The sequence below is a fragment of the Mesoplodon bidens genome, assembly GCF_964165515.1.
Source record: "Mesoplodon bidens genome assembly, chromosome: Y".
NCBI classification, from domain to species: Eukaryota; Metazoa; Chordata; class Mammalia; order Artiodactyla; family Ziphiidae; genus Mesoplodon; species Mesoplodon bidens.
Window position 1 is genome coordinate 46,817,368 of NC_138180.1, and position 26,634 is coordinate 46,844,001.

The following is a 26,634-nucleotide window of genomic DNA, read 5'->3' on the forward strand; positions in this document are numbered from 1 at the left end:
TTAAAAAAAAAAAATGTCATGAAGAACCTAGGGGTAAAACGGGAATAAAGACACAGACCTACTTGAGAATGGACTTGTGGATATGGGGAGGGGGAAGGGTAAGCTGTGACAAAGCGAAAGAGAGGCATGGACATATATACACTACCAAACGTAAGGTAGATAGATAGTGGGAAGCAGCCGCAGAGCACAGGGAGATCAGCTCGGTGCTTTGTGACCGCCTGGAGGGGTGGGATGGGGAGGGTGGGAGGGAGGGAGATGCATGAGGGAAGGGATGTGGGAACAGATGTATATGTATGACTGATTCACTTTGTTATAAAGCAGAAACTAATTTAAAAAAAAAATCCACAGACTCTAAAACCCACACAAATTTAAGCCCTTACACGTTTTCTCTTTTTTTATAACACAAGTGCCTGATGTAAGCTTTGCTCTGAAATATACACTAGAAATCTAGCTAATCTGAATAAATACACTGCCAGCTATGTGACTAGATAAAGAACCAGGCTGCCCGCCACGGATGCACCACTCCCCCCAACTTTGTATTAGAGATCACAGCTGACTTAGATAACTTATCCTTTAGGCTGCACATTTTTCTCTTTCTGAGCTTTAAATTCCTGCTCATATGTTTTAAATTCACCAATAAAAAGTGAAATCTTGAGATCCGAAGGAAGATGGCGGAAGAGTAAGACGCGAAGATCACCTTCCTCCCCACAGATACATCAGAAATTCATCTACACGTGGAACAACTCCTACAGAACACCTACTGAACGCTGACAGAAGACCTCAGACCCCCCCAAAAGGCAAGAAACTCCCCACATACCTGGGTAGGGCAAAAGGAAAAAGAATAAACAGAGACAAAAGGATAGGGACGGGACCTGCACCAGTGGGAGGGAGCCGTGAACGAGGAAAGGTTTCCACACACTACAAGCCCCTTCGCGGGCGGAGACTGCAGGTGGCGGAGGGGGAAAGCTTCGGAGTAGCAGAGGAGAGCACAGCAACAGGGGTGTGGAGGGCAAAGCGGAGAGATTCCAGCACAGAGGATCGGTGCCCTCAGGCACACACCAGCCCGAGAGGCTAGTCTGCTCCGCCGCCGGGGCGGGCGGGGCTGGGAGCTGAGGCTCCGGTATCGGGTTTCGGTCGGAGCGCAGGGAGAGGACTGGGGCTGGCGGCATGAAGGGGTTGGTGCGCCGCGGCTAGCCCGGGGGGAGTCCGGAGAAAAAGTCTGGAGCTGCCGAAGAGGCAAGAGACTTTTTCTTCCCTTTTGTTTCCTGGTGCACGAGGAGAAGGCATTAAGAGCGCTGCTTAAAGAAGCTCCAGAGACGGGCGCGAGCCGCGGCTGAAGGCGCGGACCCCAGAGACGGTCATAGGACGCTGGGGCTGCTGCTGCTGCCGCCACAAGGCCTGTGTGAGAGCGCAGGTCACTGTCCACCCCCGCTTCCGGGGAGCCTGTGCAGCGCGCCACTGCCGGGGTCCCGGGACCCAGGGACGGCTTTCCCGGGAAAACGCACGGAGCGCCTCCATCTGGTGCAACGTCACGCCGGCCGCTGCCACCGCAGGCCCGCCCCGCACTGCGTGCCCCTCCCTCCCCTCGGCCTGAGTGAGCCAGAGCCCCCGAATCAGCGGCTCCTTTAAACCCGTCCTGTCTGAGCGAAGAACGGACGCCCTCCGGCGACCTACGCGCAGAGGCGGGGCCAGGTCCAAGGCTGAGACCAGGGAGCTGTGAGAGCAGAGACAGGGAAATCTCTCTGTGCAGCCTCGGAGGCAGCGGATTAAAGCTCCACGGTCCACTTGATGTGCCCTGCGTCTGTGGAGTGCATGAATGGACAGCGAATCATCCCAAATTGAGAAGGTGGACTTTGAGAACAAGATTTAAGATTTTTTCCCCTTTTCCTCTTTTTACAACGAATTATCCCAAATTGAGGAGGTGGACTTTGAGAGCAAGATTTTCGATTTTTTCCCCCTGTTCTCTTTTTGTGAATGTGTATGTGTACGCTTCTGTGTGAGATTTTCTCTGTATAGCTTTGCTTCCACCATAGGTCCCAGGGTTCTATCTGTCCGTTTTTTTGGTTTGTTTTTCAATAATTGCTTTCTTTTTAATAACGCTACTATATTTTATACTTCATTCTATTTTACTTTATCTTCTTTCTTTTTTTCCTACCTTCCCTTCCTCCCTCCCTCCCTCTGCCCCTACTTTCCTTCTTTCCTTCCTCCCTCCCTCCCTTCTTCCTTTCACTCTTCCTTTTTCTTTCATTCCTCCCTCCCTCCCTCCTTTCTTTCTTTCCGTCCTTCCTCCCTCCCTCCCTCCTTTTTCTTTCTTCCTTCCTTCCTTTCTTCGTTCCTTTCTTCCTTTCTTTCATCCTCCCTTTCTTCCTTCCTTCTTTCTTTCTTTCTTCTTCTACTAATTCTTTCTTTCTACATTTTCTCCCTTTTATTCTGAGCCGTGTGGATGAAAGGCTCTTGGTGCTGCAGCCAGGAGTCAGTGCTGTACCTCTGAAGTGGGAGAGCCAACTTCAGGACACGGGCCCACAAGAGACCTCCCAGCTCCACATAATATCAAGCGGCGAAAATCTCCCAGAAATCTCCATCTCAACACCAGCACCCAGCTTCAGTCAACGACCAGCAAACTACAGTACTGGTCACCCTATGCCAAGCAACTAGCAAGGCAGGAACACAACCCCACCCATTAACAGAGAGGCTGCCTAAAAACATAATAAGGCCACAGGCACCCCAAAACACACCACCAGACGTGGACCTGTCCACCAGAAAGACAAGATCGAGCCTCAACCACCAGAATACAGGCACTAGCCCCCACCACCACCACCAGGAAGCCTACACAACCTACAGAAACAAGCTTAGCCACTGGGGACAGATACCAAAAACAACGGGAACTACGAACCTGCAGCCTGCAAAAAGGAGACCCCAAACACAGTAAGATAAGCAAAATGAGAAGACAGAAAAACACACAGCATGTGAAGAAGCAAGAAAAAAACCTACCAGACCTAACAAATGAAGAGGTAATAGACAGTCTACCTGAAAAAGAATTCAAAATAATGATAGTAAAGATGATCCAAGATTCTATTTCCATGATCCAAAATCTTGAAAATAGAATAGACAAAATGCAAGAAACAGTTAACAAGGACCTAGAAGAACTAAAGATGAATCAAGCATCAATTAAAAACACAATAAATGAAATGAAGAACACTCTAGATGGGATCAAGAGCAGAATAACTGAGGAAGAAGAACAGATAAGTGAGGTGGAAGATAAAATAGTGGAAATAACTGATGCAGAGCAAAATAAAGAAAAAAGAATGAAAAGAACAGAGGACAGTCTCAGAGACCTCTGGGACAACATTAAACGCACCAACATTTGAATTATAGGGGTTCCAGAAGAAGAAGAGAAAAAGAAAGGGACTGAGAAAATATTTGAAGAGATTATAGCTGAAAACTTCCCTAATATGGGAAAGGAAATAGTTAATCAAGTCCAGGAGGCACAGAGAGTCCCATACAGATTAAATCCAAGGAGAAATACGCCAAGACACATATTAATCAAACTGTCAAAAATTAAACACAAAGAAATCATATTAAAAGCAGCAAGGGAAAAACAACAAATAACACACAAGGGAATCCCCATCAGGTTAACAGCTGATCTCTCAGCAGAAACTCTACAAGCCAGAAGGGAGTGGCAGGACATAATTAAAGTGATGAAGGAGAAAAACCTGCAACCAAGATTACTCTACCCAGCAAGGATCTTATTCAGATTTGATGGAGAAATTAAAACGTTTACGGACAAGCAAAAGCTGAGAGAGTTCAGCACCACCAAACCAGCTTTAAACCAAATGCTAAAGGAACTTCTCTAGGCAAGAAACACAAGAGAAGGAAAATACCTACAATAACGAACCCAAAACAATTAAGGAAATGGGAATAGGAACATACATATCAATAATTACCTTAAATGTAAATGGACTAAATGCTCCCACCAAAAGACACAGATTGGCTGAATGGATACAAAAACAATACCCATATATATGCTGTCTACAAGAGACCCACTTCAGACCTAGAGACACATACAGATTGAAAGTAAGGGGATGGAAAAAGATATTCCAGGCAAATGGAAATCAAAAGAAAGCTGGAGTAGCAATTCTTATATCAGACAAAATAGACTTTAAAATAAAGACTATTTGAAGAGACAAAGAAGGACACTACATAATGATCAAGGGATCGATCCAAGAAGAAGATATAACAATTGTAAATATTTATGCACCCAACATAGGAGCACCTCAATACATAAGGCAAATACTAACAGCCATAAAAGAGGAAATCGACAGTAACACATTCATAGTAGGGGACTTTAACACCCCACTTTCACCAATGGACAGATCATCCAAAATGAAAATAAGGAAACACAAGCTTTAAATGATACATTAAACAAGATGGACTTAATTGATATTTAGAGGACATTCCATCCAAAAACAACACAATACACGTTTTTCTCAAGTGCTCATGGAACATTCTCCAGGATAGATCATACCTTGGGTCACAAATCAAGCCTTGGTAAATTTAAGAAAATAGAAATTGTATCAAGTATCTTTTCCGACCACAATGCTATGAGACTAGACATCAATTACAGGAAAAGATCTGTAAAAAATACAAACACATGGAGGCTAAACAATACACTACTCAATAACGATGTGATCACTGAAGAAATCAAAGAGGAAATTTAAAAATACCTAGAAACAAATGACAATGGAGACACGACGACCCAAAACCTATGGGACACAGCAAAAGCAGTTCTAAGAGAGAAGTTTATAGCAATACAATCCCACCTTAAGAAACAGGAAACATCTCGAGTGAACAACCTGACCCTGCACCTAAAGCAATTAGAGAAAGAACAAAAAACCCCCAAAGTTAGCAGAAGGAAAGAAATCATAAAGATCAGATCAGAAATAAATGAAAAAGAAATGAAGGAAACGATAGCAAAGATCAATAAAACTAAAAGCTGGTTCTTTGAGAAGATAAACAAAATTGATAAACCATTAGCCAGACTCATCAAGAAAAAAAGGGAGAAGACTCAAATCAACAGAATTAGAAATGAAAAAGGAGAAGTAACAACTGACACTTCAGAAATACAAAAGATCATGAGAGGTTACTACAAGCAACTCTATGCCAATAAAATGGACAACTTGGAAGAAATGGACAAATTCTTAGAAATGCACAACCTTCCATGACTGAATCAGGAAGAAATAGAAAATATGAATAGACCAATCACAAGCACTGAAATTGAAACTGTGATTAAAAACCTTCCAACAAACAAAAGCCCAGGACCAGATGGCTTCACAGGAGAATTCTGTCAAACATTTAGAGAAGAGCTAACACCTATCCTTCTCAAACTCTTCCAAAATCTAGCAGAGGGAGGAACACTCCCAAACTCATTCTACGAGGCCACCATCACCTTGGTACCAAAACCAGACAAGGATGTCACAAAGAAAGAAAACTACAGGCCAATATCACTGATGAACATAGATGCAAAAATCCTCAACAAAATACTAGCAAACAGAATCCAACAGCACATTAAAAGGATCATACACCATGATCAAGTGGGGTTTGTTCCAGGAATGCAAGGATTCTTCAATATACGCAAATCAATCAATGTGATACACCACATTAACAAACTGAAGCAGAAAAACCATATGATCATCTCAATAGATGCAGAGAAAGCTTTCGACAAAATTCAACACCCATTTATGATAAAAACCCTGCAGAAAGTAGGCATAGAGGGAACTTTACTCAACATAATAAAGGCCATATATGACAAACCCACAGCCAACATTGTCCTCAATGGTGAAAAACTGAAACCATTTCCACTAAGATCAGGAACAAGACAAGGCTGCCCACTCTCACCACTCTTATTCAACTTAGTTTTGGAAGTTTTAGCCACAGCAATCAGACAAGAAAAGGAAATAAAAGGAATCCAAATTGGAAAAGAAGAAGTAAAGCTGTCACTGTTTGCAGATGACAGGATATTATACATAGAGAATCCTAAAGCTGCTACCAGAAAGCTACTAGAGCTAATCAATGAATTTGGTAAAGTAGCAGGATACAAAATTAATGCACAGAAATCTCTGGCATTCCTATACACTAATGATGAAAAATCTGAAAGTGAAATCAAGAAAACACTCCCATTTACCACTGCAACAAAAAGAATAAAATATCTAGGAATAAACCTACCTAAGGAGACAAAAGACCTGTATGCAGAAAATTATAAGACACTGATGAAAGAAATTCAAGATGATACAAATAGATGGAGAAATATACCATGCTCCTGGATTGGAAGAATCAATATTGTGAAAATGACTCTACTACCCAAAGCAATCTACAGATTCAATGCAATCCCTATCAAGCCACCACTGGCATTTTTCACAGAACTAGAACAAAAAAATTCAAAATTTGTTTGGAAAAACAAAAGACCCCAAATAGCCAAAGCAATCTTGAGAATGAAAAACGGAGCTGGAGGAATAAGGCTCCCTGACTTCAGACTATACTACAAAGGTACAGTAATCAAGAGAGTATGGTACTGGCACAAAAACAGAAAGATCAATGGAACAGGATAGAAAGCCCAGAGATAAACCCACGCACAGATGGTCAACTTATCTTTGATAAAGGAGGCAGGAATGTACAGTGGAGAAAGGACAGCCTCTTCAATAAGTGGTGCTGGGAAAACTGGACAGGGACATGTAAAAGTATGAGATTAGATCATTCCCTGACACCATACACAAAAATAAGCTCAAAATGGATTAAAGACCTAAATGTAAGGCCAGACACTATCAAACTCTTAAAGGAAAACACAGGCAGAACACTCTATGACATAAATCACATCAAGATCCTTTTCTGACCCACCTCCTAGAGAAATGCAAATAAAAACAAAAATAAAATGAGACCTAAAGAAACTTAAAAGCTTTTGCACAGCAAAGGAAACCATAAACAAAACAAAAAGAAAACCCTCAGAATGGGAGAAAATATTTGCAAATGAAGCAACTGACAAAGGATTAATCTCCAAAATTTATAAGCAGCTCATGCAGCTCAATAGCAAAAAAAACAAACAACCCAATCCAAAAATGGGCAGAAGACTTAAATAGGCATTTCTCCAAAGAAGATATACAGACTGCCAACAAACACATGAAAGAATGCTCAACATCATTAATCATTAGAGAAATGCAAATCAAAACTACAATGAGATATCATCTCACACCAGTCAGAGTGGCCATCATCAAGAAATCTAGAAACAATAAATGCTGGAGAGGGTGTGGAGAAAAGGGAACACTCTTGCACTGCTGGTGGGAATGTGAATTGGTACAGCCACTATGGAGAACCGTATGGAGGTTCCTTAAAAAACTAAAAATAGAACTACCATATGACCCAGCAATCCCACTACTAGGCATATACCCTGAGAAAACCATAATTCAAAAAGAGACATGTACCAAAATGTTCATTGCAGCTCTATTCACAATAGCCCGGAGATGGAAACAACCCAAGTGTCCATCATGGGATGAATGGATAAAGAAGATGTGGCACATATATACAATGGAATATTACTCAGCCATAAAAAGAAACGAAACTGAGCTATTTGTAATGAGGTGGATAGACCTAGAGTCTGTCATACAGAGTGAAGTAAGTCAGAAAGAGAAAGACAAATACTGTATGCTAACACATATATATGGAATTTTAGAAAAAAAATGTCATGAAGAACTTAGGGGTAAAACAGGAATAGAGACATAGACCTACTGGGGGTGGGCTTGGGGATATGGGGGGCGGTGGCTGTGACGGGGCGGGGGAGAGGCATGGACGTGTATACACTGCCAGGCGTGGGGTGGATGGATGGTGGGGGGTGGTGGCCGCGTGGCGCGGGGGTTCGGCTCGGTGCTTTCTGGCCGCCTGGAGGGGTGGGATGGGGTGGGTGGGAGGGAAGGAGACGCAGGAGGGAGGGGATGTGGGAACAGATGTATATGTATGACTGATCACTTTGTTGTAAAGCAGAGACTAATTAAAAAAAAAGTGAAATCTTGAAACCCTCCTTTGATTCCAATAAAAGCAGAACTCTACATGCTCTTTCCTTCTCTCTTCTTGTGATCTCACTGTGTGGTCCCAAGGGTGACACGCAATCACAGTAAGAAATGGAAGGGCAGGTCCAGCCACAAGAGTTTTTACTGACAGACCAGCACACAACAACAAAGTATAAGTTGAGAGAGGTACACTATATTAACTACTATTTAATCATACTGTTTCTGTCATCTTCTTGTAGATAAGCAGTTATTAAAACTTCTAATAATTTATCCTTTGGCTTTTTCATATAATAACACACATATGTCCAAATAAGTTATAGTATACCCAACACATTGCTTCATTTTCCTCTATTCACTTAAAAATATATATGATATCCTCCCAAAGGATACACAAAAATGAATATTCCTCATTCCATTAACATATGAATGATTACACTAGATACTACAAAATATACCGTATTTTATTCAACTTCTTCCCAAGTAACAGACATCTGACTTATCCTTGATATCTCCCTGTAAAGCACTTGATTTCACTGACCTATTTTATTTTCTGCATAATATTCATCACACTGTATGATTATTGTCTCTTTTCCCAAAAGAAAACAACTTTCTATTTTTACAGAAATTTATTCCATTTAAAATGGGATACCAAAAAATCTAACCATAAATTTAAGGAAATGTCCTCCATCTTCCTCATGGAGGGCTACTTATACAGCACAGAAAGAAATCCAACAAAGAAGAGTATGACAAAGCACCCACCTTTCCCTTTATGGCACTGGGGAACCATAACATTTCTAGTTGAGCATGGCAACAGGTCCTGTCAAATACATCCCAAGTATGTAGGTAAGTATCAAAATTACTATAACCTTGATAAAGGGTGAACTAAAATCTAAAATCATACAAGGCCTTATAATATAAGAAGACCATTTTTCTTTTTCTTTTTTGCGGTACGCGGGCCTCTCACCGCTGTGGCCTCTCCCGCCGCGGAGCACAGGCTCCGAACGTGCAGGCTTAGCGGCCACGGCTCACGGGCCCAGCCGCTCCGCGGCACGAGGGATCCTCCCGGACCGGGTCACAAACCCGTGTCCCCTGCATCGGCAGGCGGACTCTCAACCACTGCGCCACCAGGGAAGCCCAAGAAGACCATTTTTAGATCACATTATTGCCTCACTGGATTATGGTGATCTTTCCCCAATCTAAGAATTGGCCAGGGGAAAAAAAGGAAAACTGAAACAAGCCCAGAAGTTAAAACGATCTCTGTATGTTTTCGTACATGTAGTCTGGCATTCAGTAAATAATTCAAAGCAAATTGTAAAGAAGTAAAAATAAAGGAAAGAGAAATTAAGTAAAAACAATGGCAACAGGAGATTCAGATATCAGAATTATCAATGACTTTCAAGTAACTAGGATTAGTATGTTCAAGAAAATAAATGATGAATAATTTCAACCCAGAATCAAGAACTATGTAAAAATCCATCAGAAATTTTAGGAAGAAAAGGGAATAATTAAAATTAAGAACTCAGTGGTGGCTTAACTGCAGATTTGATATAGAAAATGAGAAGATAAGTGACCTGAAAAATAAACCAGAAGAAAATACAGATAAAGAGAGAGAAAAAGAAGTAGAAAATACAGGGAAAAATAGAAAAGACAGTGAAAATCTGTAATGTATATGTACTTGGACACTTAAAGGAAAAAAGATAATTGGGCAAAAGTAGTTTTTGAAAAACTAACCTCCCTGCATAACATAAAAGAACACGGTATAGATTCAAGAAATACAAGAAACCACAAGCAGAAAACCATAAAGAATTAGGATCATGGTAGCAAAACGGCAGGAAACTAAATATAAAGAAAAAATGTTAAGTAATCAGCAGAAAATTAAAAACCAGGGTGAAGGTAAGCTTCACCTTCTAACCAACAAGGGAATCATGAGACTTCAAATCAAGAAACAATAAAGCTTAACAACAGTGGAACATAAATTTCAAACTATGGAAAGAAAAACAGAATTCTACACCCATTGAAAACATTCATTAAAAAAAAAAAAAAAAAAGAGGAAGAGTTGTAGTCGAAAATCAGGGCACACTAACACACATAATCATGTTTAATATTATTACCATACGTACTTCTTTAAGAACGGATTTAATGGATAAGCAAGAATTTTTAAATTAAAAAGTTGACAAGGATATAGGAAAACCTGAATACAACCAAGTCTACATAACTTACCACAGTATACCCAAGAACAACAAAATACATGTTTGTTTCTAATAAAAACATGAATCATTAACCAAGAGCAATGATACCATGGCCCAAAAGCAATATAAAAAATTCCAACTGATTTAAATAATAACACATTACATAACCACAGGTCAAACAAAACAACAAATCACAGCTGAAATTTAAAAATATTTTGAAATAAGAAGTACACGCCATAGCAAGTTTTTAGAATGCATCAAATCATGTTTGGAGAAAAAAAATACTTTAATTCACATTGTTTTTAAAACTAGAAATCAACCACCTATGTATGTCAAAAATAAATAAAAAATAATGCTGACTAAATTAAACCCAAAGAAAGTAGTAAGAAAGCAGCAATTAATAAAATAGAAAGCAATCACATCATAGAAGCATATGAAATGTTATTACATTTGACAAACCCTGGCAAGATCAATAAAAAAAAAGGTGCTCACCACAGATCTTTACACACTTTATAAGAAAATATTATGAACCAATTCATGCCAATAATTAAGATGAAATTTTTAAAAATATCTTCCCTAAAACAGAACTGAATCAAAATAAAAATCTACAACTCTCTCCAAAAGTAGTGACAAATACCGCTTTTCAAATGTATCCATAATCAAAACTCTTTCAATTATGAAAAATCCAGTCCTAAATGGCTTAGATACTAAATTTTTCAAAACATTATGAGAAGAAATATAGTAACAATCTGTAACACAAACTCTTCCAGTGAATACAAAAATAAGGTAGCATTTCCAAAGCACTTTTGTAAAACAGTATAATCATCATTCTAAAATCTCCAAAGGGCAGTACAAAAAGGTGAAAACCTCATGAACAAAGACACAGAAAATTTGTATGTAACATTAACAAACTAGAACTACAGTAATATTTAACAACAATAATACATCTTAATCTAGTGTATTTACTTCAGGACTACAAGGTTGCATTATAATTTGAAAGATTGACATTGATTTCCAATTCCATACTAGGTGTAGAAAACAGACTTTTATTTCTCTCACTAAATCCAGTTAAACTCACTCCAAACTTTGTTTGCTTGTTTTATATGTAATATCGGAAAAATATGGGAAAAAGTAAACCATTCACTGATCTTTGGACTCAAGGAAAAATACAGCAGTAAATAAATATTTTTTTAATTTGTTTAGTTGGGGTTTTGGGTTTTTTTGATTTTGGTTTTTGTTCGTTGGTTTGTTGTTTTCTTTTGCCTCCTAAATTCCTTACTAAGTTCTGAAGAAGCCACACTTGGAAATACCAACAACTATAAAGAAACAATCTTCAAGAAAAGACTGATCTATACAGGTAAAAGATCAGTAAAAGTGGCAGCCAAAGAAGTCAGAAAACTTTAAGACAGTAAGTTTTCCACTCCTGCAAATACCAGGTAGTCTGCTCTCACCTTCATCAGCAGTCTACATATACAATGAAACAGCATACAGTTATATATACATAGTGTGCCAATGTCAATTTCCCATCTCAATATTATATTACAATTACAGAAGATGTAAACACTTGAAGAAGAGATGAGGTGAAAGGCACACTGTATCTTCTGTGCATATTTGCTACTTCCTGTGAATTTACAATTATTTCAAAACAAGGAGTTTGAAAAAAATCAGTAGAACTCAGGAGAATACCAGAATAAGGGTAAAATTCTGTTTTCATTTAAAAACCCTCAGAAACCATCTCAATAAATTAATGATTTTAAAACAGTAAATAATAACTCTATCAAATTTGAGAAAACAAAATTATCATCTTTCAGGAAGATGAAACTGTAAGAAAAAGACAGAGTATTTATAAATAAGAACTTTTATGTATAGGTTAAAATTAGAAAAATCAAAAAGACCTACATAGAAAATTATATTTTACTCAAATTATTTTATGAAACTATAATCAACTGTAAGTAGAATTTTTTTTATAATGGGAGAACTATCTTGGATTAACAAGAAAAAGATATTCACTGAAATGAAGAATTCTTGTAGATACCAAATGAAAGTATACTACTCATATTTTCCTTTCTGAGAATATCTCAGTTTATACTTCATGCCCCCATTCTACTAAAGTGCCATCAACTATAAATTTAATAACACCACAATCTAATTTTTTTAATTCAAATGGGAAAGTTCTATAACTTAATTGATTACTTGGGTTTAATATTTATTCTTTTCCTTCTGTGACAATTGCAATGAAATTAAGATAGTTTTAACATCCGAAAATACCAAATGGTCATAAAATAGTAATCCCTCCGTATTTGTGGGAGATTGGTTCCATGACACCCAAGGATACCAAAATCTGCTCAAGATACCTTACATAAAACGGTTTAGTAGGGTCGGCTGTGTGAATCCCCAGGTTCTGTATTGCAGATTCTTATCTTACCTGCAGTAAGGAACCTGCAGATTTGTGGGGCCAGCTAAAGATTGAATATACCTAAAATCACTTTCCCTACATAAAAGATTAGGGGAAAAAAGAAAAAAAACTAATGAATAAAAACTCTATACTTAACAAAGACTCAGACCAGGAGGTAACAATTTTTATCTATAACCATAGATATAAGAAGGCTGCCATTCCATGTTATAAAATAGAAATAAGCAGATTACCAGAATATCCTACCTTGATATCAACTCTGATTCAGAAAATACAGAAATTTCGGGGGTGTTTTCTGGGGAGTAAGGGAAGATGGACAGGGTATAGAAACCTGACGTCAATTTTTTTTAAAGCTCCCCAAAATGGCTAACCCATAAGCAGGGTTTGGGAACTTGACATTTAAATGATCTCAAACTATCTTATTACATCCATTTATAATATGAATAAAGGAAGATGCCAGCATCTTCCCTTGTTTGGTATAAATTTGCACAGTATCTACCCTCAACCCATTAATTTATACTTGGACTAAAAACAAAAGAATAGACCTCACAAATGTTTACTACATAACAAGTGCTTTTTCTCCCCTGAAAAGCTGCTATTAAATGCATGTTATAACTCAACTGAAATACAATCTTAAATGTTCAACTACTCATACTATTAATAAACTCTATGTACTTTTTTCAGCCTCCTAGCAATCTCCTGATTTCTGACCACAGATTGTAAATTTATATGATACTACAGTTTTTAATCTAACAGCCAAACAAAATATGCTATGCACAAAATATTACAAAGTTAAACTGAAACAGTTTTTAAAGCCAATGTTGAAGTTATGATAGTACCATTAAAGGGTGACTATACTTTATGTTACAAATAAGATGTTTTAAAGACACTTCAATATTACAGAAAAACAGAAGCAATTATTCTAAAACAATATCTTATTTCAAACAGGCAAAAATATTTTGGAAAAATACACACACTAAAATCAGGATGGTCTAACACTTCTTAAGTAAAGTCATTTCAAACCACGCAGATGACTCAATTTAGAGGCAAACTGCATTAACTGACAATTCCTAGTGTACAGCTAGAGAGTGTTTTGGAAATTTATTAAATCACAGTGAGTTGAAAATGGTTACCAAAACTATACTCATTCTCAATACAAACCTCAAATTCCTTCATGTCTCTTGTTTGGTTTTATCACAAACCAAAATTTCAAACACATTTAATGAGTTTAAAATATTAAATATATGCAGGAGTTTATACTCAAAACTGAACTAAAATTTACTGATAATTATTTCACTTAAAGTATGAAAGTGTAAGGTATGAAACTGTCTTATATAATTTTTATTTCACTTAAAGTATGAATAAGGATTTTGTTCTTGTTTTCAGTATAGTAAATTAAAACACTTACCTGGGTTTCATACAAGTGGGCAATATGAAACTGAACTACAAAGGATCATGGAAAAGAATTAATTACAATACAGCTGAGTTTAAGGTAATGAAGGAAAAGAGATTATACAACATTTAAAACATAAGGAAATGTTAAAACAATGGATCACAAATTTGATTTAGAAGTGCAATTTTGTTTTTAATAGAACAATGTACAAATAAATCTGTAAAGATCATGAGCATGCTAAGAAAACACAATTAAAAGCCATTATTAAATAAAAATTTAATCCACTTATTTTTAATTCTAAGAAAACACATTAAAATACATTAAAAACATTAAACATCAACAGTAAATAAGTATACTAAATTTAAATCAGCAATATTAAATAAACATAGCCTTTCAAATGTATATATCCTAAAACATGATATTCAAAATGTTCACCTTAAAAATATAGTAAAGCTATTAAATAAAGACATGTTTTTAAACATACACATGTTTTTCTTCAGAGTAAATCTATTTAGCATTTTTTTAAAAGTCATAGATCAAAACAGTATTAGTAAAAGCACACACAAGAAATGACTTTGTTTTGGATATTCAGAATTTAGTGACTTTTACTTAAAGAAGAAAAAGTCATACCACCTAAAAAGCAAAATTATGAACTAAGTATATCTGATAAATCAGATAAATGTATACAACACATTTGCTCCTTCTTTTTTCCCCCCCAAGCTCTTCCTGTTGCTCAGTTTGCAATTACCAGAACATGAAAGATTCAATGAAAATCGTAAGGATCAATAAAACAAAATCACAATAATTACAACTAAATTCTAGCTATTTAAATTCTATGGGCTTTATGTGTCAGTAACAAATCTCTTTTCATGTTTTGTTTTAGGCTGTAACTAGAAGAAGCTTTCAAAATTTTACAGAGAACATAAAATGTGGATTACTTTCCAGAAATGTCTTAAAGGAATCATGAAATTCTCATAAGTAACAAGATGTTTATTTTCCTGTCCTTTCCTCCTCCTCCCACCCCACCTCCTTATCTTTCATTCTCTCTCAGCAAATGGCCTGAAGATTATATTCTCTTTAGGAAGCATTAAAAAACTACCAATTCTTAAGCTCAGCTCTTAAAAACTGTGATTTAGTGATCCTGTGGTATAAAGGCCTGAAAAGCTGTCTCCTTTAATTAACTCCCTAGCTTTCTAATAACTTCTCCACATCCAGATTAGCAAACACTGCACTAGGTATCCATAATTTCCTGCACATAATACAGAAAAATTATCCTAAAATTTTGTAATTAACTCTAAAATCAAATAAATTTTGGGTACAAAGGCAGTGCTCTCCCTAAGTGGTTACACATTACAAGTTAACAAACCTCCTATAAATAAAAACATCTTCTTCAGAGAAAAGGAAAATTCTATTACAAGATAATAAATAAATAAACAAAATACAATTCACAAATTTTTTCAAGTCTCATATATAAAAACAACCTCTTTATTTAATAGGTTAAGTGATTTTCTTCCTCCACACTGCCCTTTCCCAACATAACCACAAATCCAGTTAATAGAAATTTCATCTCCATTATTTGACAGAAATAAGGAGAAAGTTAGGGAATCTAAATCCCATTTTTCTCATCTTCATATCCATCTAATAAGTAACAAGAAAGAAAAGACTATCTAACTGACACCCTAACACCATGTGAACTTCCCACCAATTCAGTCTCGGGTCCCATGTCTCTGGCCTCACAATCCCATAAGGTGACAGTGTCATCTTTCAAAAAGTGAAAATCTCCTATTTCATTCTTATATATAATTTGAAAGAGGACCATAAATATACAACTAGGAAAATACTCAACATGGAGATTTTCAAACATATGTACTAATATACTAGCAACATTGCCAAAAAGGTCTTGAAATTTAAACTTTATTAGAAACGTTATTTTCAGAAGATTAAGAATACATGCTATCATGAAGGACAATAATATAATGAAAGTTTTATATCATCTAATTGTTTTCAAAAATATTAACTGGATACATATCTCTTTCTAGCTTGAAAAACAATATGTATAAACATTGAAGAAACTGTACATGTGTAAGTTACTCATAAACAAAAATACATTTTCCATTCTTTTTTTTTTTAACTTTACTTTGAATACTCTGATCTTCCCAATTTCATAAGCACAGGCTACGAGATTCAAAGACCAGTCATGGCCAGTGGAATATGTAAAGTCTCAAAGACATTAAAAGAAACAAGAGAAACAAGAGAAATAATTTATGGGTTAAAAACAGACACTACGGGATTCCCTGGTGGCGCAGTGGTTGAGAGTCCGCCTGCCGATGCAGGGGACACGGGTTCGTGCCCCGGTCCGGGAAGATCCCACATGCCGCGGAGCAGCTGGGCCCGTGAGCCATGGCCGCTGAGCCTGTGCGTCCAGAGCCTGTGCTCCGCAAGGGGAGAGGCCACAGCAGTGAGAGGCCCGCGTACTGGAAAAAAAAAAAAAAAAAGAGAAAAGAAAAAAAAAAAAAAAAAAAAAAAACACTACAAGATAGTAATGCCTGCCACCAATAATACCTAGCAAAAGGTAAGCAATCACTATATGTTAGGGCTCTGTGAGAAACCAGGGATTTCTACAGTTATCAAGTGATTATGCTGATCAACTATCTTAAAGTCTCTGAATCAGGCTTGTGTTCTCCCATTCTTGTTCTCAAAAACCAACAGAAACAAAGATATAGAGTATCTGAAAAGGTATTCAGGGTCGTAATTTGAAACCTTTCATGGATATACTGTTCCTCAAAAAGACAAAAAACTATTGTATGTGGAAATACTTACTTTCAGCACTGGACAAAGTACAGGGATTGGAGTCAATCAAAGCTAACTGAAAATGCTGTAAGAAAAAAGTGAAGACATTAGTGTGCTAAATTTAGAGATGCATAAAGTCAACTTTAATATTTTAGTCTTTATCAGTCTAACATGTATAATGAAACCATGTTATATAACTAAAACAAACATAATAGCCCACCAAATAAAATTACTATGATTCAAAATCTATTGTGGAAACAAAGTGTTATCAAAGTATTTCCATAGGATAGTTAAGAAGGGAGGATGTTGGGGGAAAGCTACTACTACTCCTAAAAACTACTACTTTTCCTACTTATCCTGTGTCTATTATTACTAGGTTAAAAAAAGAAGAATATTTCAGCATTAAAGTAAAGAAAAAAATTAAGTTATAGAAATGTTTAAATTAGATGCATTTCAATTCACCATACAAAAATCTATAAAGGGGAGGGAGGGAAACGCAAAAGGGAAGATATATGGGAACATGTGTATATGCATAACTGATTCACTTTGTTATAAAGCAGAAACTAACACACCATTGTAAATCAATTATAGTCCAATAAAGATGTTAAAAAAAATTTACAAAACCCAATGGTATCTTTTAAAGCATCAGTGATTATCTAAAAATGAGATCTGGACTTTAGAAATGAAACAATACTATTAGATATCTCCTAAAGAATAAGTCATATAGGCTTATATTCCTTCAATAGCACTATATTTCAAGATATTTAAAAACCATAACCCATGTTGAAATTCATCTCTGAAATATAGTTGGTTCTTTTAAAAGGTATGTAAATTGTGTGTAAAGCATGTAGAATCATTCATGAAATATTAAAACATCCTACTTATATCAAATAAATGTATGCAGAATGTAAATATATATAACTGTCTATAGATAGATGTTACATATATATTAATATATATAAAAACTAATAGATCATTACTAAGAAATTAGTTACTAACCAGTATTAGTTAATATGAGAGTAAATAGAAAACATAATGTATAATTAATATATATATTAGATATTATATTTAATAACTCACTTATGTGTCTGTCTACAGAGACTTATTACTAAAAACACAGATAACATTAAAACATGAACACAATAGCTGTCATTGAAAAACACAGATAACAAATGACCTCTATTAATTAACAATATAAATGTCAGAGTTATAAACTACTTAAGCAGAGAAAACAGGTAATAAAATTTCTTTAACTTAAATGAAAGAGGAATAAGTAAGCCCCCATCAACTATTCTACAAACTATTCCCACAAATGTACATTCAATTTTCAGAGTCTCCATTAATTATTCAACAATTAAAATAATCAACTATAATACCATTAAGTAACCAAAGGACAAGTCAGTAAACAATCAACTACATAAATGTCATTCCTTTCTACAATTCATACATCTAAACTTGTGATAGGCATACTGACACTTAAAATGTCAAGTTGGACATGTAGTCTAAACAATGTGGGATCACTGAGTACATAACTATGCTTCCTCAACTAGCTGTAACTAACAACAAAATTAATGCTTGCTATCACTGTAACAAAAGAATGGCTATAAAAAGAATCATTGGAAAGAACACTGTAGGTGGTACACACAGTCTGTTATGCTCACACACCATACACAGGACAACCTTTTCAACATATGGTAGCTGTGAAATAGCCACGTGGAAAAGAATGAAGGTAGACTGTTTTCTTCCATATAAACATGAAGAATTAAACTATAAAACTCTTAGAAGAAAATACAGGAAAAGATTTTCATGACAAAGGTTTTGGCAATGATTTCTTGGACACCAAAGGCACAGGCAACAAAAGAAAAAAGACTAGGATTCTTAAAAATTAAAAACTTTTATGCATCAAAAGAAACTATTACTGGGAGAAAATATTTGAAATTATGGCTCTCATAAGGGATTAATATCCAGAGTACATAAAGACACCTGTAACTCAGCAAGAAGAAATCAAAGAATGGAATTCAAATGTGGGCAAAAGACTTTGGTGTACATTTCTCCAAAGAAGACAAATACACAGAAAAAGATGCAAGTGAAAAAAAACAAAGGTAATAGCAATCCACTTCCATTAGGATGGTTATTACTTTTTTAAGAAATGGAAAAGAGGTTTTGGCAAGAAGGTAGAGATTCTGGAATTCTAGTGCATTGCTAATAAGAATGTAAAATGTGCAGGCAGTGTGAAAAGTATAGCAATCCTCACAAAGTTAAATACATGATACAATTCAGCAATTAGATTTCTAGGTATATTTCCAAAAGAACTGAAAAAACAGAGTCAAAAAAACACTGATACGTGAATGTTCATAGCAGTATTCTTCACAACTGCCAAAATAGAGAAAAATCTGAAAGCCCATCAACAGATGAATAAATGAAAAAATTGTGTTATATACATACAATTGAATATTATTGGCCACAAAAAGGAAGCCCTATATATGCTAGAACACGGATGAATCCTGGAAACATTAAGCTAAGTGCAATAAGCCAGACACAATAACATATGATTCCATTTGTATCAGGTACCTAAAACTGTCAAGTTCATAGAAACAGAAATTAGAACAGAAGGGTATCAGAAGCTAGAGGGGAAAAAGGAATGGAAATTATTGTTTAATGTGAACAGAAGTTTTTACGTGAGTTACTGAAAATTCTGGGGAATGGATAATGATGATGGTTATATAACACTGTGAATATTATCAATGCCACTAAATTGTATATTTTAACTGATACAGTTGAATGTTGAAAACAGTATCATGTAGTGTGTATTTCTGTACAATAAAATAATTAAAAAACAACACTAGAAAAAAATTATGCTAGCCTATATGAAGTAGATTTTTTGTTTGTTTTTTTTGTTGTTTTTTTGGGTTTTTTTTTTTTTGCGGTACGCGGGCCTCTCACTGTTGTGACCTCTCCCGTTGCGGAGCACAGGCTCCGGACGCACAGGCTCAGCGGCCATGGCTCACGGGCCCAGCCGCTCCACGCCATGTGGGATCTTCCCGGACCAGGGCACGAACCCGCGTCCCCTGAATCGTCAGGTGGACTCTCAACCACTGCGCCACCAGGGAAGCCCTATGAAGTAGATTTTTAAAAATTATTTAAAACATATTCTGAAATGGAGTAATTTATTAAAATGAATATGGCCCTTAAATAGCAAATGCATTAATCTTTCTATAAACATAGAGTCAAAAATGCACAAAATGGGGTTTCCCTGGTGGCGCAGTGGTTGAGAGCCCGCCTGCCGATGCAGGGGACACGGGTTTATGCCCCAGTCCGGGAAGATCCCACATGCCGTGGAGCGGCTGGGCCTGTGAGCCATGGCTGCTGAGCCTGCGCGTCCAGAGCCTGTGCTCCACAACGGGAGAGGCCACAACAGTGAGAGGCCCACATACCACAAAAAAAAAAAAAAAAAAATGCACAAAATGATGCAGAGGTACAATGCTAGAAAAAAGAAAAGTTTTGGACTTTAACAATGTCCAATCCTGGTTGTAATAAGATATCATAGTTATGAAAAATATTACCACTGAATGAAATTATCTGATGGGTATATGTGAATTCCCTGTAATTTTTTTTTTCAGTTTTATTGGAGTATAGCTGATTTACAATGTTGCGTTAGTTTCAGGTATACAGCAAAATTAATCAGTTATACATAAACATATATCCACTCTGTTTTAAATTATTTTCCCATATAGGCCATTACAGAGTAGTGCATAGACTTCCCTGTGCTATACAGTTGGTCCTTATTAGCTACCTATTTTATTTATAGTACTATGTATATGTCAATTCCAATCTCCCAATCCATCCCTTTCTCCCTTCCCCCTTGGTAACCATAGGTTTGTTTTCTAGATCTGTGACTCTAGCTTTTTTTTTTTAATTGCATGATAATTTACTATGATCTGAAAATTTTAAGTTAATAATACAACCAAAACTGGGGGAAAAAACTTTTTTTACTCAGGAATATCTAACATTTCAACACTCTGAATACTGCTTTAATTTTCATCTATTCTGCAAAGCCAAATACATATCCTTATTGTGCTATGAGAGCCAAGACAAAACTATTTTAAAATATGTATAATATTTAAAACAAAATATATTTAAAAACAGCTTTCCTCTAACAGAAAGAGCAGCATAACAGTCCCACTTTATACTGTAGTACATTTTTAAGTCTAACTGACCTTGAAAACATATTAAAATGTTATGTGAGAAAACAGACCTTTCCTAAATGAGTCATCAAAGGAAATAAACTGACCTTAAAAGAAATACATTTCCAAGATGACATTATTTCAGTATTACTATTATACTAAAACTCTCAAAAAGTAGAGAGATTTGTATAATTTTAATTGCCCAGCCTACATTTTCTCTCTCAGTATTCAAGATCCTAAAACAAGAAAAAAGTCCACAAACTTTTGAAAGCAGCAGGAAAATTAATGCTTTTACTGTTTCAAACCCCAAACAACATAAAATGTTACATATTTTCAAACAGCAATAATTCTGCAAATCTTGACACCAAATCCTGACAGCAAAAGCAAAGGTAACAAAAGTGAAAAATAAGCAAGTGGGACTACATCCAACTAAAAGCCTCTCCACAGCAAAGAAAACCATCAACAAAATTAAAAGGCAGTGTACTGAATGGGATACAGTTGCAAATCATGTATCTGATACACAGTTAATATCCAAAATATATAAAGAACTTATATAACTCAACAGCAAAAAAACCCATATTCAGTTTGATTAAAAACTGGATGGGGCCTCCCTGGTGGCGCAGTGGTTGAGAGTCCGCCTGCCGATGCAGGGGATACGGGTTCGTGCCCCGGTCTGGGAGGATCCCATATGCCGCGGAGCGACTGGGCCCGTGAGCCATGGCCTCTGGGCCTGCGCGTCCGGAGCCTGTGCTCCGCAACGGGAGAGGCCACAACAGTGAGAGGCCCGCATACCGCAAAAAGAAAAAAAAAAAAAAAAAACTGGATGGAAGACGTGCACAGACATTTTTCTAAAAACATACAGATAAAAAAAAAAAACATACAGATGGCCAACAGGCACATGAAAAGACAATGTACATCATGAATCATTAGGGAGATGCAAATCCAAATCACAATTAAGTATCACCTGTCAGAATGTGTTCTATGAGAAAGGCAACAAATAAATGTTAGTGAGGATGTGGACAAAAGGGAATGCTTGGGCACTGTTGGTGGGAATATAAACTGGCGTAGCCACTATGAAAAACAGTATGGAGATTCCTCAAAGAATTAAAAACAGAAATACCATATGACCCAGTATTTCCACTCCTAGATATATATCCAAAAAAACCAAAACCACTAATTCAAAAAGATACATGCACCCCAATGTTCACAGCAGCATTATTTACAATAGCCAAAATATGGAAGTGACCTAGTATCCATCAACAAATGAATGGTTAAAGAAGATGTGGTGTGCATGCATGTGTGTATGTGAGTGTATGTGTGTATGTGAGTGTATGTATATACGTGTAATAACTCAGCCATAAAAAAGAATGAAACTTTGCCATCTGCAGCAACATGCGTACACTTAGAAGGTATTAGGCCAAGTGAAATACACCAGACAGAGAAAGCCAATAACCAAAGGATCTCACTTTTATGTGGAATTTTTTAAATAAACAATTAAAAAATAATTTTTAAAAAATCAAACTAATAGATACAAAGAGCAGATTACTAAGTGCCAGAGATAGGGGTTGTGGGGTGGAAGACAACCTATGGATGGAATCTGCAAACAATATGACCAACAAGGGATTAATATCCAGACTATATAAACAGCTCATATAACTGAACATTCCCCTAAAAAAAAAAAAAAAAATTTTAAACTGGGCAGAAGACCTGAACAGACATTTTCCCAAAGAGGACATAAAGATGGCTAACAGGCACATGAAAAGATGCTCATCATCACTAATTATTAGAGAAATGCAAACTGAAACAAGGTATCACCTCACATCTGTCAAAATGATTATCATCAAAAAACTACAAATAGGGCTTTCCTGGTGGCGCAGTGGTTGAGAGTCCGCCTGCTGATGCAGGGGACACGGGTTCGTGCCCCGGTCCGGGAAGATCCCACATGCTGCGGAGCGGCTGGGCCCGTGAGCCATGGCCACTGAACCTGCGTGTCCGGAGCCTGTGCTCCACAACGGGAGAGGCCACAACAGTGAGAGGCCCGTGTACCGCAAAAAAAAAAAACAAACAAACAAACAAACAAAAAACTACAAATAACAAGTGTTGGGCTTCCACGGTGGCACAGTGGTTGAGAATCCGCCTGCCGATGCAGGGGACATGGGTTCGTGCCCCGGTCTGGGAAGATCCCACATCCCACATGCCGCAGAGCGGCTGGGCCTGTGAGCCATGGCCGCTGAGCCTGCGCGTCCGGAGCCTGCGCGTCCGGAGCCTGTGCTCCGCAACGGGAGAAGCCACAACAGTGAGAGGCCCGCGTACGGCAAAAAAAAAAAAAAAAAAAAAAACAAGTGTTGGTGAGGATGTGAGAAAAGGGAACTCTCCTACACTGTTGGTGGGAATGTAAACTGGTGAAACCAATGTACGGAGGTTCCTTCAAAAAACTAAAAACACAGTTACCATATGACCCAGGCAGTCAATCCTACTCATTGGCATATATCCTGAGAATACTCTAATTCAAAAAGATACATGCACACCAATGTTCAGAGTAGCACTATTTACAACAGCCAGGCCTTGGAAGAAACCTAACTGTCCATCGACAGATGAATGGATAAAAAGATGTGGTACATATATACAATGGAATATTACTCAGCCATAAAAGCAACGAAATAATGCCAATTGCAACAACATGGATGGACCTGGGGATTATCATACTAAAGGAAGTTAAGTCAGAAAGAGAAACACAAATTCCATATGATATCACTTACATATGGAATCTAAAAAATTATATAAACAAATGTATATATCAAAACAGAAAGAGACTCATAGATATAGGAAACAAACTAGTGGTTACCAGTGGGAAAAGAGATTGGGGGCATCGGCGTATTATGGCTGTGGGATTAAGAGATAAGCAACAAGGATATATTGCACAGCACAGGGAATTATAGCCATTATCTTGTAATGACTTTTAATGGAGTATAATCTGTAAAAATACTGTATCACTATGATGTACACCTGAAACTAATATAATATTGTATATCAACTATACTTCATTAAAAAAGAAATATTAATGTCAAAAACATTCTGTTTTCATACAATGAAATCAGAGAGTTATCAGAGTATAAAATAAGGGGGAAAACGGCACAAAGAAAGAAAAAGAAAATTGCATGCCCCCAAATTTTTTGTTAAAATCAACATCATTTGAAGGTCTGTTACTCTTTACCTAAGCCTAAACAAATAGAAGTGGATACAACACTGTTTCCATTATGCGTGAGTAAGTCAAAAACACTTTCAACAAACCAGTGAATATTATCCAATTCTGCTCTGCCTAATTAAAGGATATTTTACATATTGACAATTTTCTTTTGCCCTCCATCATATTTTCAGAAAACACCTAAAATGCTGGTATATGATAACAAATACATTACAAAAAAATTATACCATATTTAACTTATTTTCTGCCATATGACATGTTAACATTTTTAATAGGCTAATTTATACACTGTGAATATATAAATATATAAATGAAAGAAGGGGTTAAAATCTACAAGGTGTCAGGGGCTTCCCTGGTGGCACAGTGGCCGATGCAGGGGACACAGGTTCGTGCCCCGGTCCGGGAAGATCCCACATGCCGCAGAGCGGCTGAGCCTGTGGGCCATGGCCGCTGAGCCTGCGCTCCACAACGGGAGAGGCCACAACAGTGAGAGGCCCACATACCGGGGTGGCGGGGGGGGGGGGGGGGGGCGAATCTACAAGGTGTCAAAACTGTACTTTCTTCACATTTTAAATCAACTGACACCTCACAGTATACAGTTTGATAAACTCTGTTCTAATCTTAACATATAACTGATAAACCTAATCCCATTCTCTGCACCAAGTGCATTTAACTCTGGACTTAATCCTCAGTTACAACTGATCTCTGACCAGTGTGTGATCTAAATTCTTTACAGTCCACTTGCAATGGTTTTTAATGTTCTTGGTTGAGTTTCTCTGTGCCCTCAGTATCACTCCTATATAAACCCATAAAATGCAGAGATAGTTTGAAGCACTTAATATTTTAAAACCCGAAAGAATTAAGGAACTGAATGAATACAGAGTGCAGTAAGGAATTAACTCAGCCAGTCTGGGTTGTTGAAACACTGCCTATTCAAAAAAAAAAGCTCTAGCCATGACCAACTCCTGAGAGAGAATCTCTAAACCTTTAGAATATCCTGCCTTGCAAATGTACCTTTGTATACCTAGGACCTTGGGTCATCAAGATAATTCATTCTAACAACATTACAGTTTGATGTCTAAAGTGGCTGGTGATTAAGCACCTAAAACTAAGGTCAGTCAGGTGGCTCTCTCCCTTTCTATCTTACCAAACGTCAATATTATACACGTATACATATTTCATGGAAAAGAACAAAACCCTGGAAAGGCTTGGGAACACTCCCTGCATGTAACTAAACAACATTTCAGGGAGAATTAAGTGCTATTGATATGACTGCAATGAGACAGGACAAGTGGACTTTTGCACTTCTGACTGTTTTTGGTGTCTTTTTCCTTTGAAAATGTTTATCTCTATTCTTTCACTGTAAACAAGCCATATCCATAAATAAAACTGTTTTCTGAGTTCAATGACCTCTGCCAAATCACTAACCTTGAGGTTGGCAGTTTGGGGGACCTGCAATCGCATCAGTTTTTAAGTAGACTTTATTTAGCATTCTCCTTGTTAATGAGTTCAGAGTATGTGACACACATATATGCACACCACCTCTGTAATCAATATACTCTACAATTCACATCTATAAGGAAAAGAGCAAACATTCTAAATAGTCATAAATTCTCAAAACCTTTTTTCTCCAGAAACTTGAATTCTTTCAAAGAGCAATGCTTCTGATATATAGGGAATCCCCATTCTCATTAAAAACCCTTGGATTACATAAAATGATAGCACAAACCCAGAAACTCCAAAAAATGTTAAGTACTGACAAATCAAATTTCCATTAGAATCAAAGTATTTAACAATAATGTACCATTCTTTTCCAATGATGTTTATGTTCACCAACTAGCAGTCCACAAGCCTTAAAAGATAACAAATCTATTAAATAATTTTGCCACGACACATACCATGCTATTAAAAATGGGCAGATTTCTAATCAGACCCACAGGAAAGAACAGTCAATAATTAGATCACAGATACAGCATCACTAACCACCTCTTCATCTCTACAGTGCCAGTCACATATTGGAGAGTGTTTTACATACTCAAAAACGAAATAAAAACCTCCAGTGTCTCCTTATCACAAACATCAATATTTATATTTTGTTAAAAGACAAACCAGGGCTTCCCTGGTGGCGCAGTGGTTGAGAGTCTGCCTGCCGATGCAGGGGACACGGGTTCGTGCCCCTGTCTGGGAGGATCCCACATGCCGCGGAGTGGCTGGGCCCATGAGCCATGGCCGCTGAGCCTGCACATCCAGAGCCTGTGCTCTGCAACGGGAGAGGCCGCAACAGTGAGAGGCCCTCGTACCGCAAAAAAAAAAAAAAGACAAACCAAAAACAAAAATCTAAAGCACTGTGTATCTTAGCACCATGTCTGCCTTGTACCCCGAAATTCAATCCTTTTTTCCTTTTTT

At 37.0% G+C, this 26,634-nt stretch overlaps 1 protein-coding gene across 6 annotated transcripts in view; it reads right to left on the minus strand.

The window, feature by feature from the left end:
• Positions 1-26,634, minus strand: part of LOC308609628 (lysine-specific demethylase 6A-like) — a 185,527-nt gene that overhangs the window by 84,495 nt on the left and 74,398 nt on the right. For all 6 annotated transcript variants that reach the window (XM_081223361.1, XM_081223360.1, XM_081223362.1 and 3 more), the window contains 2 exons: positions 16,870-16,924; positions 14,065-14,099 (listed from right to left, as the gene is read on the minus strand). In XM_081223361.1, the coding sequence (XP_081079487.1) occupies positions 14,065-14,099; positions 16,870-16,924 (90 nt within the window). The remainder of the gene's footprint in view (positions 1-14,064; positions 14,100-16,869; positions 16,925-26,634) is intronic.